The following is an 18,239-nucleotide window of genomic DNA, read 5'->3' as shown; positions in this document are numbered from 1 at the left end:
GTTACATCTCTTTTCTATTAATCTATTAATCCCTATTTTATTGAATCACGAGGATATGAGAATTATATTAATGTTAATGTTTTCTGATTGTCTAGGCCAGTCTCGGCGTATGCCCTGTTCTTCCGCGACACCCAAGCGGCTATCAAAGGACAAAATCCCAACGCAAGTTTCGGTGAAGTATCGAAAATTGTTGCATCAATGTGGGACGCACTCGAGACAGAGCACAAAAATGTAAGTCAATGAATTTATCACTCTATTTGATGAATCGTAATGAACTAACGCTGAAAGGCAAACTCTTGATTACGAATTTAGTTAAGTGGAGATTGTGTAAATAGAGTAAATTAACTAGTCTGTTAAAGCACACTGTCGTGCAATGAATCCGTTATGGAGAATCGCTTTTCCAGCAGCATAACGTTGTTCCCCAGTCCCCCCCACGCAGACACACACACATATATTCCATCCACCAACCCCAAAGTGTAAATAACGATGGCAATGTTGGGCGGTTGGGATTCTACGAGATAACGCACGCATTAATAATTGGTAATTAGATTTGGCTGAAGTTATGGTTGAATATCGTTAATGTTGATGAACGTATGCAATCAGGATTTTGTATCTTCATTTTCCTCTAATTTATTCATAGATTGAGTATTATATTTTCTTGAAGAAATAAGAACAGGAGTTTTTGGTCCGAAATGCAACCAAATGGTTTCGATATGAAGTCATGTAGTCAAATTCATCAAAAAATTCAAATAAATAAAAAATTGACAGCTCTTAATGTTCTTTTCAACTGGAATTCTCACGCATCCATTCGGAAACCAATTACAGATTCTATTGGTAATAATTAAGTGATTCAAAGAATAGAATTGAAACACAGATTATCAATCCATGATGAAATAGAAGTTGGTGCTATTTTTTTTAAATCTTTACGATTTTCATAAATTTTCCACTTCACTTATCTTCCACATTTCGATTACTTTTCCAACTTCATATCAAAAAATAAATAAACATAAAACGTGACAAAAACTACTTCTCGTTCGCTTCAAGAAAATATATCCGAAATATTTCAATGACCCTTTAATATGATAAAAACGTCATCACCGCAGTTGATGGCCAATCAGCCGTTTAATTGAATAACGCATAAACATCAATACCACACAAAATATTCCCTCAAAAAAGGACTAAAAAACAACTGACCCTCAGTGAGTAATTTGCGTAAATTTTTCCATCATACGAATAATAACACCAAAAAGATCTCACTCTCTCCCTCGCTCTCTCTCTCCAGAGAGACGAGAGACGAAAAAAAAACGATAATTAATTTTGTTCCTTGAAATTGGAATTTAAATTGAATTTCATTCAGACTAAAATTGACGCTTCGAGAGATAGATGGAACGATAATTACATTCCTTCATAACTCTTTTATCATTATTACTGAAGAGAATGCTCCTTCTGCCATCGGTGAAATTTAACTGACAGCAGAGAATACCTCGAATATTCAAAAGTTCCTTGAAAAATATTACAATCTGTTGAATATATTTAAATCCAGTCTCATTTAATTATCAGAATTGTGCAAGCTCATACATGTACAACAGTTATACTACCCAGTGACCACTGAATTTCATATCGTTAATTCAATTAGGGGCTTATCTCGATCCTCTGGACTAGTACAGTTTCAGTCGAGGGCTCGATGGGCAGAGGGGGAGGAGGAGGAGTAGGAGGATTACAATCCGGGGCTGGAGCTTGCAAATTCATCCAGAAATTTGCCACGCAGATAAAATAACTAGTCCTCCCTTTTTCCCCACCCCCTTCACCCATTCTCTGTCGAAACGATTCATCACGAGACGTCGATTATCGTTCAGGAAATTGCTCAACTGACACACTTTGTGCAATTTTAATCTCCTCCCCCTCTAATTTACAATGAAAAAAAAAAGACCAGTTAGTGCATTGATTTTCAATGAAACTTATTCACAATCATCAAATTACCCCCCCCCCCTCCCCCTCCTCCCATCCATCGACACGGGCTCCACATGTTTCACACTGATTTTTTCTCTCCAATCATTAGTTTGAAATAATTCTTGGACTCACGTTGCTGTTATTACGGAGCCAAGAATGTCTGGCTGTCTGTGAATGCAATCATTATTCTCGATGAATCTCATTAGTATTTTTTTTTTTTAATTTTTCATTGCAAACTGTGTTACAAGAAATACACATATATCAAGCAATGGCTAGCATGACAGGTATCGTGTGATCAGTGGATAATAATGCATGTTGTCAAGTATGATCGTGCAGACTCATTAATCGTTAACAAAACTGGGCGTGGTATTATTTGCGGTTACAAAAAAATATGTGTATGTATATATTTATACCTGGGGAGATTGTTGAGAGAATAATAAGTATAAATACTTTTAACAAGATCGAACTCCTTCCCACGATTGTGAACATTGTTGTTTATGATTGTTATTCATTGCTGAGAGTTATTGTTGTTTTTTATTTGAGGGTCTTTGAGATGGATAGATGATCATAAGAAAATAATTATTAATAGGTCAGTCGTTATTTTATTCTCTCATTATTGTTGCTCAGAGTTTGTTGACCTCATTCGCTTTTCTGTGGATCACTATAATCAAAGTGAAGGTCACAAATTGGAATCTACATTTAAGTATTTTTCGTTAAAAAAGGCAAAAAAACATGAACAAATTCAGAAATTACTCTTCCATTAAACTATTTAATTATATTAACAAACAAAAAAAAATTATTGTTGCAATGTATATCACAACATCATTTATCTTGACTTAAACCAAATAATCTGTAATTTCCAATTTTTCGTCGCCAATATTTATCATTTCATAATCAAAACGAACATCGAGAATTTTCTCATCCCCCCTTTAATTTAATTGAATTCCACGAGATAGACTCGAACAGTTTCCAGAGCGATCATTAAATATATTTGGTACGTGCCAGAAGTACGAACGGAAGGCACGACATGTTTTATTCAGTGCATCCATTACCCACCGCAACACCGATCACGTTTTTGCTTTCGTCCCATTCTTTCACACCTCTTAACTCTCTTTCTTATTCCAACCAACCACCGCTAAAAGTATCTCCCACCACATTTTTTTTTTTATTCTCTGTACAACTCGGCCCACTCATTTAAAAAACTCCTCTCCTTCTCCCCCCCCCTCCTCTCCCCCTACCTCGACATCTCTAAAAACGAATTCGTATGAATAATTAAACCAGAACGTTCTCGCATTATGCATCGATCTCTCATCTTACTGCTACGAACAGTCCAGTGGTACACACTGTTCAATTCCCAAGAACTTGTACATAATGGAACGTAGAATAATTTATCTCGATTCAAATATATTTTTTTAATTCACCAGAAAAATACTGGCAGAGGTAGAGAATAAAAAATAAATTAAAACCTCTTCATTTTAAATGGCATACAAAATTTATTAAAAACATTTCAGTTATTTCCATTTCCTTGTGAGTCTTTGTTCAATCCTGGGGAAATAAGAAAAAAAAGAAAAATAGAATAACAGCGAAGGAAATGAAAATAATTCAAATGAAATTGACAATGGAGTGCAGGGGACAATTGATTTTCTATCGCAAAAGTGGTGAATAAGGAAAATTGAATTCAAGAGAAAGGGAAGTGAGAGGAGAAAAAAAAAATGAAATAAATTAAAGAAAACTTCATTTCTTTCGTAAAGTACATCGATCTCGAGTGAATGGAGAAAAAGGGAGTCCAGGGGGTGGGGGAAAAGGGGGAGAAAATAATTTCTTTCGTCAGGACGAATGAGGTAAACGAATCAATCAGGAGAATTGTATATTTTCTGAATGCAATATTAAAGGCTTTCAGCCATTGAATAGAACCACTTAATTGCACTTCCATTTAAACGTCACTCTTACATTCAATAGTTCTTAAACCCTCGCTGCATTATCCATAATTCTCAGTGTACTTTAGCCCCTCGTTCATCTCCCCTCACCCCCAATATTATTTTCTCTGTTCCTTTTTCATGAGGTCATGTACTCGCCAATTGAGACGGCATTATCAGCACTATGTGTACTAGTTTTTTACCCGAGTTTGTAACTAGCTATTACCGTCATTACTTTATCACTAAATCGCCTGAAAATAGCATCAAAGCTGCCCCATGACAATCGACATACCAAAGAAGGGAGTGTTGAGCAGAAAGTGATGAAAGAAACGAGAAGTGGTGAAGGAAAATTGAGTTTTTAAAACATTTTTTAGCGTAGTTTTATGGAATGGGGTTTGCGAGGGCTTTGGGCTGAAAGAAAATCCAGAAAATTATGATTTTAATGGATTGACACATAAATTTTCAGTTTATTGAAACTATAAATTCTCGAAATTTGTCCCTCAACTTCTGAACATTGAGAATACAAAGGCAACGACTAACTCGCTTTCGTCGAGTACTGAAAAAAATGAATGTAGAATTGTTTTTTGCACAACAAAAACAAAAATAAATAACAAAAAAGCCGGAGTGAAGAAAAAATAACAAAATTTCCCGGGAACGAGACAAAAAGCCAGTGTAAAAAAAAACTCCTCAACCTAATTAACAATTTATATACACTTAATTTTCCGCATTGTTGGCGGTGTAGCAGGTCACACGGCTAATAAAAAATTGATAATTCATTGTGACCAAGTGACACAAATTTTCCACCCCCATGAACTAATTGAAACTTCATCGAATGATTTAAGGTTTATAAGAAGAAGACTGAAGCAGCGAAGAAGGAGTATCTCAAGGCCCTGGCGGCTTATCGGGCATCAGTTGTGAGTAAGAGCGCTGGAGATGAGCCTCAACCCCAGCAACCCCCACCACCACAGCAACAGCCCCAACAACAACAGCAACAGCAACAGCCCCAGGTCCAGTATGGATATGGTTACGGTGGTAATCAAGCTGGTAATGTTGCCTATCAGGTTTACAGTCCCCAGCCCCAGCCGCCATCACCTCAACAGCAGGCCCACCAACACCAGCAAATGGCCATTAAAAAATCACCCCATCATCTCACTGGAATGCAGCCCAATCATCCACAACAGCAGGTAAACAATTGTCAATATTTTTAATGGTGTGATGAGTGGCTTGCGAATTTGAAATTTTTTCATGAAAATTTTTAATGACTGGGCGCAGGGTATGATGGGCAATCCAATGGCACCACCGCACATGACACAGCAACAACACATGCAGCAACAAGTATCACAGCAACAGTATATGCAGCAGGTCAGTAAACTTGAGAGTTATTCTTGGGAGGTGTTCAGAGGGTAGAAAATTATATTTCTTGGATTTTATTAGGTGATCGCGGGGAGGGAGGGGGTGGGGGTAATCAAAAGGATGACGATGAGGGTTTTCCTAATGTAAAATTATAAACAGTTCACTAGAAATTCATTTATCGCTTTTCAATGGAAGCTTTATCATTGTTGAAATAGTTTTTTTGGTTTTTCAAAGTCACGGTACGTCTCCTTTTTTTTTAATTAATAATATTATCTTTGGTCATAGTAATTAAAACACTAAGCTACTGAATTCTCTGTTGATACGCAAATACGATTGATGATGTTGAACGTATATTCCGAAAACACAGGCTCCAAAAGGCCCTAAACCAGAGAAATTAATGAGAAAGGAGAAATTTACTAAACGTACTGAAGAAATTTAGAAAATGATTTGAAAATTTTATTCTAATGAATAATTAAATTTTCCTCATGAGACATAAAAAATTCTCAAGTCGGAGTAGTATGTCATCTGAGCTATTATTAATCTCAATGAAGGAAAAAAGGCATGGGCTTAGTAATACAACCAAAAAAAATGTCACATTCTGTAAAAAACAATTACCATCAAAAAAGCGCTCTTCACCTTTTTATTTTCCACTTCGTTGTTGTTGTTGTTGCTTTTATTGTTCTGAAGATTCTCTTACCAGTTTATGGAATAAATAGACAAGAGAAAATGAGCGTTAAACATCGGGTTGTATTAACTTCGTGATTGCGTCAAATTACTGGGTAATTCGAACTCCCTGACATTAGGGCAAAATGAGCAATAATTATTCGTCGTGTCGTAACAAGCCACTTTGATTCTTCATGTTCATAGCTTCACGTTAATTTTTTATTATCGTGCTTAATGTGTCGGTGAAATTGTTTAAATTAGGGGAGAATAATAAAAGAATATTGAAATTATTTTAAACGCTGGTACAATTGCCACAGAAATTATTTTCACGCGAGATTATTTTTAATGATTAAATTCTATGACGCTGCATCATTAATTGAATGTATTGAGTTTAAGCTGTGAATCGTTGCATTTACGTTTATATTCATAATTTATTATGATCTTGCCCTCGCCTTTACACTTCTTCGGAAGTGCAAAAATATATTCGTCCATCGATGAGACTATTAATTACCCCAATTAATGGTGAAAAAATTTCTTAAAAATAATAAACATATTACATACCACAAGTCAAGAGGCTGTCAATCTCAATATTAAAGTCTTGGTTTATTATTTTATATTGCATTCATGTCATTATTTTATTTTATTTTTTTACTCCGATTTTTTTAGGTTAAATTGAAGGCAATTCCTCGAATTTATTCTGTTTCCAATAGAAATTGTTGGAGCAATTGCTCTCATTTTCACATGGAGAAACATTTAGAATAATCATTTAACTACGATTTATTTAACTAAATGTTTAAAACTTAATTATTTAAAAATCACTACTTCACGGTGTCTGCGAATAATTTAATTTCAATTATTATCGATAAATAGAAACTATTAACATCCAAATTCATGAAAACATTGATGCTTCTGCACTGAAGAAAAATGGTTAAGAAAAAAAAATGCAAAATTAATTTTAAGCAATTATATTAATAAAGCTTCGACAAAGCCTACATAATTACAATGGCGAATCGAAATGGCGGAAGATCCGTGGAGGGGACGCGCGACCCTAGTGGCATGGCAGCTTCTAGTGTTTAGAAAATTCTCATCAACACGTTTTCTCTAGCAGTAAATTGACAAGGAATATTGTTAAGATGTGAGTTTATCTCCTCGGGATATCAAACTGAGAAGTTTTAATACTTCTTTCAACTTCCTTGTTATCAAATTCGTCGTTGTTTAATACATGAAGTGGAGTATAACCTCTATTAACTCTTAGAAATTGTTTCTGTAATTAACTCGTTTTGTTATTTCCACAGAGTTTATCATGCAGAAAGCAAAGTTTTGGACTGAGAGGAGAAAACTAGTTAACTTTCGAATTTATATGGAAATTAACAAGTTTATTTTTTTTATTTTCGATTACCCATTTGCATAATAATTCTGCTTATTATGGGGAAAAACTTGTTGAGAGATGTGATTTTTTTTCTACATCAGCAAAACAATATTCTGCAGTAACGAAATTTGTTCAGAAGTTTCTTGTCACTTGGGTGAATGACAATAACAACATTGATTAGAGATTATCGTCTGATTGAGAATTGAAATCGCAGGACGAAATAGTCAATCAATAATAAATTTCAGTAAATTTTAGGTGAATTAATGATAAAAAATTGATGGAATTTTCAAACTACCATTGCTCCATCGCAAACATAACCTACAAAACGTGTAAATTAAATTCCATAAACATTAATGTTGCAGGTGCCACAACAACAAGTACAACAAGTACAGATTCAACAGCAGCAAATAATGCACATGAGTCCTCCACGTGCTGACTCTTTATCGAGTCCACCACCAGTAACAGGACAGCAAACAGGACTTGGCCAATCACCACCATCAAACTCTTGCATTCGTCAGGGGTGTCCAAATCCAGCAATTGCAAATAGCGAATGGGAGGATGAGTATTGCAGTAATGAGTGTGTGGTTAGCCACTGCAGGTTTGTGTGAGCATTATTTTTCTACTCGTTTATCACATATCCATATCATTAACCCCTTCTCCCCACACACTCACAATTATTATTTTATTAATTACAGGGATGTCTTCACCACGTGGGTCTCATCAAATCAAAATCCCCAACAGAATTTTTCAACAGTGAAGTAAACACGATGATTATCTAAGTGTTAATCACAACAAATAGGATGAACCACAGATATGTTTTTTTTTCTCTCCTTTCATGACCCAAGGCCCCTTCATTCAAGAATTTATTGGGGGCCTGTGGGTCGTTGAAGCGTTAAAATTTAAAGTTAAAAACGTAAAATAATGGAAACTTTACACAATTATGTACATAAAGTTCTAGACAAGAGTTGAGTGAGAGTTCTGATTCGCTGGAGATGGGACAATCACGAATTATATGAAAAAAATTATAATATTAATAATAATAATAATATTAATAATGCAACAATATAAATGCCTGGATGACACGATGAGACTGTCTGCTAGGAAATACTGCGAATCGCAACGAGGCAACAATTGACTGTGAATTAACGAAACGATTTAATACTGATTTTTCATAAACTTTTTTTTTACGTACTTGTGGAACAGCCTTAAACTGGAGTGACCAGAACTCAGCTGATAATAATCTTTGTTTTGTTGATCAACTTCAATAATTTATTTCAAAGTAAAGTTTCATACTTCAATTAAATCAGTAGATTTTTCTCTTTTTTTCATTCATTTGTATTAAATATAGTTTTATAATAACAAATATATTTATAAATACGATCCATCATAAGCTGAATCAATGTGGAAAATAGTACAATGGTAAAAGAAAAACAAATTATGGAATGTTCTTTTTTAAATGTTTAAACATAATCTGTGTTATTAGTTGGCAGTGCCATTTGCCAGTTGTTGCATAACTTCATTTTCAACATTCATTTAGCTAGATAATAATTAATGAGAGGAGATACGAGAACAGGTGAATGAGAGAAATAAAAGAAGCTACACATACGTATAGTTATATATAGTATCTAGCCTCCCTGTCCCTCCCTCACACCCATCCACGAGTTTATAAATAAAAAAGAATATCCATCTGAGGAAAATTTACCTGAGACGATTGACGATGTTGGGGAGATATGATGTCATTCTGTTCCCTCGTCCCCACCCTTTTCCCCTCAATACGTAATAATTATTGGATAAGGGAATTATTAAAAATCACTGGATGACGACAGTCCAGGTACCACTGCATCTGGATGAATAAATAAATCTGAGAGATGATAAACAATTGAATTTTAAATGGTCAGTGGACGATATGTGGATTCATTATTTAATGCTCCAAGGCCACTAGTTGGAAAATCATTATTTTTTTATTATGTACGTGCGATCCAATTTGTATCTATAGTAGATATTTTCCTTCTGTTGTTTTTCCTTTTTGTTTAGTTTTTATGCTATTTTTTAATAAACTGAGGATATTGGGGTCTGATTGGCGGGTTGTTTTGAATTGCTCGGTGAGATATTGCGGTTTAATCGGGAAAAATTTGTGAGAATCATCTCGGAAAATAAAATATTTTTTAATCGAATTGTTTATTTTTTCTAATCGAGGTGATCAACCGGTGAATCGCAGGCGTTTTGGGACTGAATATTAATTGAATGTGGGACGATATTTTTTTTAAATTGGGTTTTTGCGATTTTTTTTTTTAACGAAGTGAAAATTTCCCGCGAAAACTTAACTGCTGGGGGGGAAATATTGACCTCAATCGAAGGGATGATTCAATGGTGAAACGCTGATCACTTGGGGACATTCTGTGCATATAATTATTGATATATTTCTTTTCTGTTCCAGTAAATACATTTTTTTTTCACGCTGATTTTTTTAAATTCAAATTTATGGCGCCAAGGGCACACGCTCTGGGGAAGAATTCACATTAATTTAATTATTTGTTTTTTTATATTCTTATGTAAATACGAATATAAATATATTCTATAGATTTATAGGTCTATAATATATACATAATCAGTACTGTAATATATTGATAACAATTTGTGGTATATTACGAGAAAATACAAATTATATATTATACATATAAATTAGAATAAATATATTATTATTGGTTATTGATGATGCGTAAGATATTGATTATGAACGTTTGCGAGGTGCGCCAACAATGGCTGAATTTTTGGCCCATTGATATGGTATTTCATGTGAATGAATAAATTCAATACAGTGCAGAATAAAAAAAAACAACAACATTAAGTCCCTCCCCTCGTTCATGTACAATTCCCGAACGATTATGAGATCATAATTATTGTGAAACGCAATTTTACAATATGATGAATCGTAATGTGCGATGAGAAAACCTATAGTGAAAAACAGAGAGTTAACGAAAATGAAGTTAAAGCGTTAGGCGTTATTATAGTATCGTAGACCTTAGCACGACGCATCAAATGCTAATATATGATGGTGATTTGCAATGAATTTATGTTCATTATTATTGTTTTTTTTTTCTGTACAAAAAGAATATCTTAATTAAATGACTCAGTCCCAGAATTGCGAATTTATGTGACTTTATTGATCTTTCTTCCTTTGCAGGTTTCGAGGTATTTTCAATCGTAAACTTTATTGTCAAGAACATGTTCGGGTTGAATTGACCTCTTCTAGCCCAATGCAACCCTTAAAGCAGTGAAAGTATGAAAAAAATCGCCTCCACCCGGAGGACAAATTTTCAATTTTTTATTAAAAAATGATTTGAGTCGTTTACGCAGATTCTGAATAATTGGCCATTGAAGACGTTCCATGTTTCTCCACTTTTCCTTATCTTATGCCTAATATTTCAATCAAAATATATATTTTTTAATTTAATGAACCGCTAAATTATAGGATTTTCATTTTTTATAGAAACCGCACTGCGAACAACTAATTATAAATAACTTTGAACGCTTCAAGATTTTGTTTTTGATGGTCATTCTGTATCTGTAACTCCCTATCGTTCCACTTAACCCCAGCCTCCTCTCCAGCGAATAATTTCCAAGAATTCAGTACTTTATAAAAATACCTTATATTTATAAAATTATTTACAATTATACATGTCTATTTACACCCGAAACACTCTAAAGAAATGTCTTATGAACTCTCGGAATCAATATCATCCAATTAATACTTTCTTCGCTTAATAATATCTGGTCTCCAATTGACCGGATGTGTCTCCTCGTTGGCAGTATCGTCCTCCTTATAAATCTTGATCGTCTTGTCCGCCTCAGTGGTGATCATCCTAGTCCCAGACATATCAAACGTGATGCTGAAGATGCCCCCCTCACTGTCCATGGATCCAGGCTGCACAGGAGCCTGCAGTCTCTGGAAGTTATAACCAGTCCTCCAGTCCCAGAGATGCATCGTGCCATTATCAGCTCCCGAGACCAGTACTCCATCCTCATTAACAGCCAGACAATTGACAATAGCATTGTGTCCCGATAAATTCTGAATGTACGTTCCATCAGGACATTTCCACTGTTTGATGTTGTCCGGGGAAGCCGAAGCGAACATATTTTGTGTAGGATGAAAACAGACTGATCGCACACTCTTTTTGTGATTCGTCAGGGTCACCCTGGTCCTACCAGCAGCCAAATCCCACAATCTGATGGTACAGTCATGGCTTCCAGTGATTATCTGGGGCTCCGATGCCTGACAGATAACACTCGCGACGGTATTGGTGTGCCCCACCAGAGTGTGAACATTAGCTTTTGTTCGCATGTCCCAGACACGTCCTGTAGAGTCTCGACCAGCTGTCACCAGGACGTCGATTGTTGGGTGAAGAGCCATGGAGTAGACGGCTGACAGATGTCCATGGTAATGACGAATTACTTTGTTGTACTCCAAATCCCAGCATTTCACCTGTCTGTCTTCACCACATGAGAACAAGTAAGGGTGCCTGTGAGAGACAGCCAGACCTCTGACACTGCTGATGTGCCCAGTCAGGGAGACTTTCAGGATTCCGCTGGCAAGATCCCAGATTTTTATTACTCTATCCCCAGACCCTGTGGCAAACCACTCATTACCAGGTTCCACTGCACAACAGCGAACCCATCCCAGATGTCCACTGATGACTCGGTACAATTTCCAGGGAGCGTGCCATTTCGGTTTGGCCATCGTGGGAGCCTTTTTGATTGGTAGACTCACTGCATTCGTTGATGAATTGGATGGAACGACTGCTGAAGTGACTGGAACCGATGGTGGGGTGTAAGGTACAACCGAGGTGCTGCCAGAGGCTGTGAACGACTCGTCTCCAGGTGGTGGAGGGTCTGCAGTATCGTTGTCAGAGGGTCGAGGCTTTGTCTGAATGTTCTGCTTGACTCGATCCATTATCGGGCCATAAGAGTCTCGTGCTTTTATTGCCTTCTTCTGATTTTCAACGGACTCGTCCAGAGGCGGAACGGATCCGTAGTCATGGAGAAATAGGTCGTGAGAACGTTTCAAGGATCGGAATACCAATGTGTGGACTGAAAGCTTCTGGACATCCTGGGAATTCATTGGAATTTATTGGAGACGACAGAGGGATTGGAAAATATTAACACACGTTCCGAAGAGAACTCTAGTTCATTCAGTGAATTGTTTAGTGGATATTTGTCCTCTGGGAATCCTCTGGAACTTCGCTGGAAATTCCGTTATTTTTTGACAGCAGAATTCTTGACAAGTTGACTTTTTAAATAGTGATCGATTTATTATATCCAAATAAACTTTAACTTTTCAACACTCCGATCACGTTTTGATTTTCGAGGTTATGAGTGTCAACAAATGATTGGGAGACTAGACTAGACCGACTAGACCAAAGACGCCGGACTACTATTATTATTATATGCTGCTGGCGTCAAATCAAAACCCTCTCTTTATCTCATCCTCTTTCCGCTAGACAGTCGCGCGGCTGAATTGCGTTGTGAATCCGCATTTATAAACTATGGCCTCTGCTAATAGCTGTGTGCGGCGCTGTCGTCGGTCGCCAGCTCGGCTGGTAAAACAGTGAGGCGGTTTGCCAGCTGAGCTGCTACAAAATATTCGTTGCAGTTTCCTCTCAGTTCGATGAAAAATCAGTGAAGAACCTTGGAAGTCATAATAACTTACCTTTTCTAGTCGTTCCCACTCTCCCTGTCGCAGAACAATGTGTCACAATTCCAGTCACCTGTCGACCATGTACTTTCCGCGAATAAAAATCAAACAATTCCAGTCTGATTCATCCTCCAAATTATGTCTGATCAACTGAGCTGAAGAATGAGGGGAATAATTCTCTTTCTGATCTTCCAATTGTTGACCGTCATTCACCTGTCAAGTGAGTAAACAATCACACGAGCATTGGAAAACATTGTCCTCTCGAGTGAAGTGAACAGACTAATAAAATCAAAAAAATATCTTCATGTTTATTAATAATAATAATCATGGGCCATCGGGATACTTCCCCTTCACAGGTTTAGCCTGACCTATTGCATTATTTTATTAAATAATTTTTTAATCATTTGTTCGTATGACTTTTATAAGTCTACCTCGTCTAGATTTTATAAATATCGGCATAAATAATAAATAGAGAATAAATGAATAATAAATAATGAATATTCGAAGTCGTGAGTCTGACAATTCTCCCAGAAATTGCATTTTTGGAAATATTTATCTCCAAATGACTCCCTGAAATTGAAAATCATATTATTCTGGGGATCTAAGTGATCTCCATTGAAGTCCCAAACATCAATGAATTTGTTGATAGTAGAAAATTCATAACTAAATGAACAAAGGTATTTCTTAATTTTTACGTATTAATTTACAGTCGAGTGAAAGGGATTATCGATGAATTTTTTTTGTCTCACATCAGATGTACATCGAGAAACTTATTGTGCGAGTGGTACCCGAGAAAGTGAGAAAAAATGCCGGACTAGGGACAGAACGGCTCGCACCCGGGTAAAGATTACAATTTTCATTTTTTTTCAACTTCAAAAGGGCCTTCCAATCATAATTATCGTCGGATGCGTGTATGTGTGGTCCCAAAATGTTCGAAATATTCTAGGGTACAGATCTATCAATCTGTTTAGGTTTCACCAGGATATCCCTATCAACACCATCTCAAACCAATTCAATATCAAATCACTAGAAGATTTTCAACACCAGCCCATTCCGTCCGAAAAATCCACCAACGATAGAAAAAAATTCTCTCAAATTCTGACCCCTTTAATGACCTTACACCTTACGAATTCCTTCCAGATGGTCTCCACCGTAACCTGAAATACTACGAGACACTCCACGCCTCCCATCTCCACCACATGATCGTAAAACGTGGAGCACAGCACAGCAGCCACCCCTACAACAAGATCAACGAAGTGGAGTTCTACGCACACGGTCGCCACTTCCGTCTGATTCTCACCCCAAGACGCGAAGTCATTCACTCGAAATTCAAAGCCTACGAGGTGTCAGCAGACGGTGAGGAGAAGACAGTTCACCTGGATCATGACAAATTTTATCACGGACGTGTCTTCGGTGAATTGGATTCCCACGCACAACTGCACATCGACGATGGGATAATGACTGGTAGCATCACCATCGACGATCAGACGTACCATATCGAGCCATCCTGGAGGCACCTGCCTCACCTGGACAACAGCAGCATGATAATGTACAAAGCGTCTGATGTGAAACTGAGCTGGGAGCACGTGGACAAAAATGGCGAGGGACACACTCATGGGGTTCCGAGGACTTGTGGGTACGTGCAAGAGGGAGAAGACAGTCGTGACGATGATGATGAGGATGATGAGGTGCTGGTGAACAGGACCATGTCGAGACGAAAACGCCAGGCAGAGGCCTATGAGTACACTCCGACGAAGACGAGGTGTCCGTTGCTACTGGTGGCGGACTACAGATTCTACCAAGAGATGGGGGCCAGTAGCACCAAGACGACGATTAATTATCTGATAAGTTTGATCGATCGAGTTCACAAGATCTATAATGACACACTCTGGCAGGATCGTATGGAGCAGGATGGCTTCAAGGGGATGGGATTCGTCATTAAGAAAATCGTCGTACATAGCGAACCCACGAGGGTTCGGGGAGGGGATACGCATTACAATATGGTAAGTGATATATTAGTATTATATTATATATATTAGTATTATATTATATAGTAATATATTAGTAGCGAATCTCCGAATCTGAGAGACAGCGAAATTTTCATCATACCATTAGTTGAAGCTCTCAATTCACTCCATAAAAAAGATTCGAATGAAAATTTTTTTATCTCCCCTCGACTTTGAGATATTCATTAAAAACAGGTCGATGACCAGAAATAATTAAACTCGTTTCAGCAGTTCGCTATTAAAATTTAAAATTAAGGCTGAAATTGAGAGTGATAAATCATTGAATGTTCTCTATCATGTGTTCTCTATTCCTCAGGTGCGAGAAAAGTGGGACGTGCGGACACTGCTAGAGGTCTTCAGTCGTGAGTACAGTCACAAGGATTTCTGCCTGGCCCATCTGTTCACCGATCTTAAATTCGAGGGTGGCATTCTGGGTCTCGCTTATGTCGGTTCACCAAGACGAAATAGTGTCGGTGGCATCTGCACTCCAGAGTACTTTAAGAATGGTTACACTTTGTACCTGAATTCAGGCCTGAGCTCGAGTAGAAATCACTACGGTCAGAGGGTGATAACGAGAGAGGCAGACCTGGTGACTGCTCACGAGTTCGGACACAATTGGGGCTCGGAGCACGATCCCGATGTGTCTGAGTGCAGCCCCAGCGCTTCTCAGGGGGGATCGTATCTTATGTATACGTACAGCGTGAGCGGTTACGATGTTAATAATAAGAGGTTCTCCCCCTGCAGTTTGAGGTCCATTAAAAAGGTGCTATTAACGTTCAATATTAGGGGTTAAAATTTCAGACTTCGATGGAGGATTAGGATTGGTTTTTTTATGTTATATCAGTTGATTCAATAAATCAACGTCATGTCCTCGATCATTGCATCGTGGAATCTCTCACGTACATTCACCAAAGAAATAATCATTTTGAAGAATTATAAAAACCCAGGAGATCTTTTTTCCCTCAATATAAAATCTCAGACGACGAAAAAAAAATTAATTCATCTCATCATATGTCATTAAAAATGAATGTGATTAATTAGATTCGACAATAACTGAATTAGATTAAATTGTAACTAATTTTAATTTATTCTTCACATTTCCACTCTTTTAATCACAACAGGTGCTGCAGGCCAAGTCTGGCCGATGTTTCTCCGAGCCCGAGGAATCATTTTGCGGTAATCTACGTGTCGAGGGTGACGAGGAGTGTGATGCAGGTCTCCTGGGTACCGAGGACAACGACGCATGCTGCGACAAGAACTGCAAATTGCGGAGAAATCAGGGGGCGGTCTGCAGTGACAAGAATTCCCCCTGTTGTCAGAACTGCGTCTTCATGAGACTCGGGATAAAATGCAGGGATGCTCAGTACGCAACCTGTGAGCAAGAGTCCAGGTGCACTGGCACCTCCAGCGAGTGCCCAAAATCACCAGCAATGAAGAATGGAACTGCATGCCTGGAGAGGGGCCAGTGCAGGCTGGGCAAGTGTGTGCCTTACTGCGAGACCCAGGGCCTTCAGAGCTGCATGTGCGATACCATCGGGGATGCGTGTAAAAGGTGCTGCAGGATGAGCCTCAACGAGACTTGCTTTCCCATCGATCCACCTGATATTCTTCCTGATGGTACGCCCTGCATTCAGGGCTTCTGCAACAAGGGCATCTGCGAGAAAACTATTCAGGACGTGGTGGAGAGATTCTGGGATATCATCGAAGATATCAATATTAATAAAGTCATTAGGTTTCTGAAGGATAACATCGTTGGAGCTGTTATCATCAGTACTGCTATCGTTTGGTTGCCTGCGAGCTGCATCGTTAGCTACATTGACAGCAGGCGGATCAAGGATAACGAGAAGAAGTGGAAATGGAAGAATACAGATGCTCTCATCCACCCAGAGGACAAGAGGAGGGTCATCCAGGTGGTGCTACCTATCAGGGGGAGTGTGGAGCAGGGGTGAGGGGAGTGGAGTTGAGAGTGGGACCTGAGGAGTTTTTTTTTTTCTTCAAATTTTTATGTCTCTGCAAGAGAAGAGTTGAAATGGAGGTTTTACCTGATGAAAAATGAGAGCTGGTGCGGGAATATTTCTGCTCATGTCTGGGGGAAATGAGCAGAGGGGCGTTTTATATAATGCCATTGAATTAAGTATGGGAATTCTGATGGGGAACAGTAGATAGGAGTTTCGAAATTAAGGGTTTATCTATTGTCCCTTCTGGGGAATTGGGGGCGTGCTGGGTATAATTAAGGAGAGACTTATTTAAATACTTAAGCTTTTTAATACTTTAAGTAGTGAATATTGCAGTATTTAGTATTTGTATCCCTTATAAATACCAAATATAGAAATATGTCATACATATTTCACATATCACAACATACATATTTCATATGTCACATATGTAAGATGTGATACATATGTTGTAATATTTAGGGTTAATGAAATAAAATACTAAATACTGGGGTAGTTACTTACTTGGAGAACGCCAAATACTGAATATTCGTGTACTTAATACTTGAACGTTTCGTGAATGGGAAGTATCGTTCGTATTTAGTACTTGAATTTGTCTTAAATAAGAGATAATTTGTATCTAAATAACTGGTATTTAGTATTCTCAACGAGAAAAACAAATTCGAATTGGGATTAACTGATGAAATGGGGACTTATGCAATTTTATGATATTTTCTGATTAACAAATGAACTCTGAATGAATTCTAGGGTACCAATTTCATTTTAAACTGTATAAAAATACAGAATAATTTTTTTTCACTAACAAAAATTGCAATTTAGAGATGAAGAATAGGGCGAAGCGAAAAATACGTATTCCTTAATTGTCAGTTCTCCATAAAGTATTCAAGTGTTCTAAAAATCAGCGTACAAACACCTGCCTACTGTTCCTGGAGAGTATTCCAGGTCCTTTCATTCATCAATCTAGTCAGTATTCCATGCATGTGTTCACATTTCGTTTGGATAAATGTTTTTATAATTTCTGAATTTTAAGGAATAATAAATATAATATAATTCAGAATCTGTACAAGTTTTTTCACAATTGTCATTCCTTTATTCGAAAAATCTGCAAAGTCTGTCACACTGCTTCGTCATTAGTTCTCAGCCTAAAGCGGCTCACTAGAATTTAAAAAAATTGATTTTCAAATTTTCAGTCATTTTTGTAATTACCACACACGTTCGGCTTCGTTATTTAAATAATCATTATCAGGCGGGAAAAATCATTTGTGATTATCTTCCCAAGACGTCGCCACGGAACTTCCTGTCTCTCCCCCATGACCAAAAAAGACATTTCCCTCC

The 18,239-nt window shown here is 37.4% G+C and overlaps 3 protein-coding genes across 11 annotated transcripts in view; 2 read left to right on the top strand and 1 right to left on the bottom strand.

Annotated features, from left to right (window-relative positions):
• LOC135161320 (TOX high mobility group box family member 3-like) overlaps nt 1-10,393 on the top strand; it is a 173,866-nt gene extending 163,473 nt beyond the window's left edge. For 6 of the 7 annotated variants that reach the window (XM_064118786.1, XM_064118790.1, XM_064118792.1 and 3 more), the window contains 5 exons: nt 96-231; nt 4,709-5,050; nt 5,139-5,228; nt 7,614-7,855; nt 7,947-10,393. In XM_064118786.1, the coding sequence (XP_063974856.1) occupies nt 96-231; nt 4,709-5,050; nt 5,139-5,228; nt 7,614-7,855; nt 7,947-8,013 (877 nt within the window). In that variant the 3' untranslated portion in view covers nt 8,014-10,393. The remainder of the gene's footprint in view (nt 1-95; nt 232-4,708; nt 5,051-5,138; nt 5,229-7,613; nt 7,856-7,946) is intronic. The other variant, XM_064118787.1, reaches the window with a different exon arrangement.
• LOC135161322 (pleiotropic regulator 1-like) lies at nt 9,525-12,692 on the bottom strand. Its single transcript, XM_064118798.1, has one exon. It carries the CDS (start codon nt 12,368-12,370, stop codon nt 10,997-10,999), a length of 1,374 nt encoding a protein of 457 aa, XP_063974868.1. The 5' UTR covers nt 12,371-12,692; the 3' UTR covers nt 9,525-10,996.
• A 232-nt stretch (nt 12,693-12,924) lies between these two features.
• On the top strand, nt 12,925-17,961 carry LOC135161316 (ADAM 17-like protease). 3 transcript variants are annotated; one of them, XM_064118782.1, is made up of 5 exons: nt 12,925-13,163; nt 13,698-13,783; nt 14,084-14,946; nt 15,266-15,712; nt 16,071-17,961. In XM_064118782.1, the coding sequence occupies exons 3-5, from the start codon at nt 14,143-14,145 to the stop codon at nt 16,896-16,898; spliced, it is 2,079 nt and encodes a 692-aa protein (XP_063974852.1). In that variant the 5' UTR covers nt 12,925-13,163; nt 13,698-13,783; nt 14,084-14,142; the 3' UTR covers nt 16,899-17,961. The 3 variants fall into 3 exon arrangements, with proteins under 3 accessions (XP_063974852.1, XP_063974851.1, XP_063974850.1); XM_064118781.1 differs by having other exon boundaries at nt 13,653-13,783; XM_064118780.1 differs by lacking the exon at nt 13,698-13,783 and having other exon boundaries at nt 12,926-13,163.
• Nucleotides 17,962-18,239: the final 278 nt, after the last annotated feature.

The sequence above is a fragment of the Diachasmimorpha longicaudata genome, chromosome 4 (assembly GCF_034640455.1).
Source record: "Diachasmimorpha longicaudata isolate KC_UGA_2023 chromosome 4, iyDiaLong2, whole genome shotgun sequence".
NCBI classification, from domain to species: domain Eukaryota; kingdom Metazoa; phylum Arthropoda; class Insecta; order Hymenoptera; family Braconidae; genus Diachasmimorpha; species Diachasmimorpha longicaudata.
The sequence above is the reverse complement of the archived record's forward strand: the minus strand, read 5'-3'. Positions and strand labels throughout refer to the sequence as shown.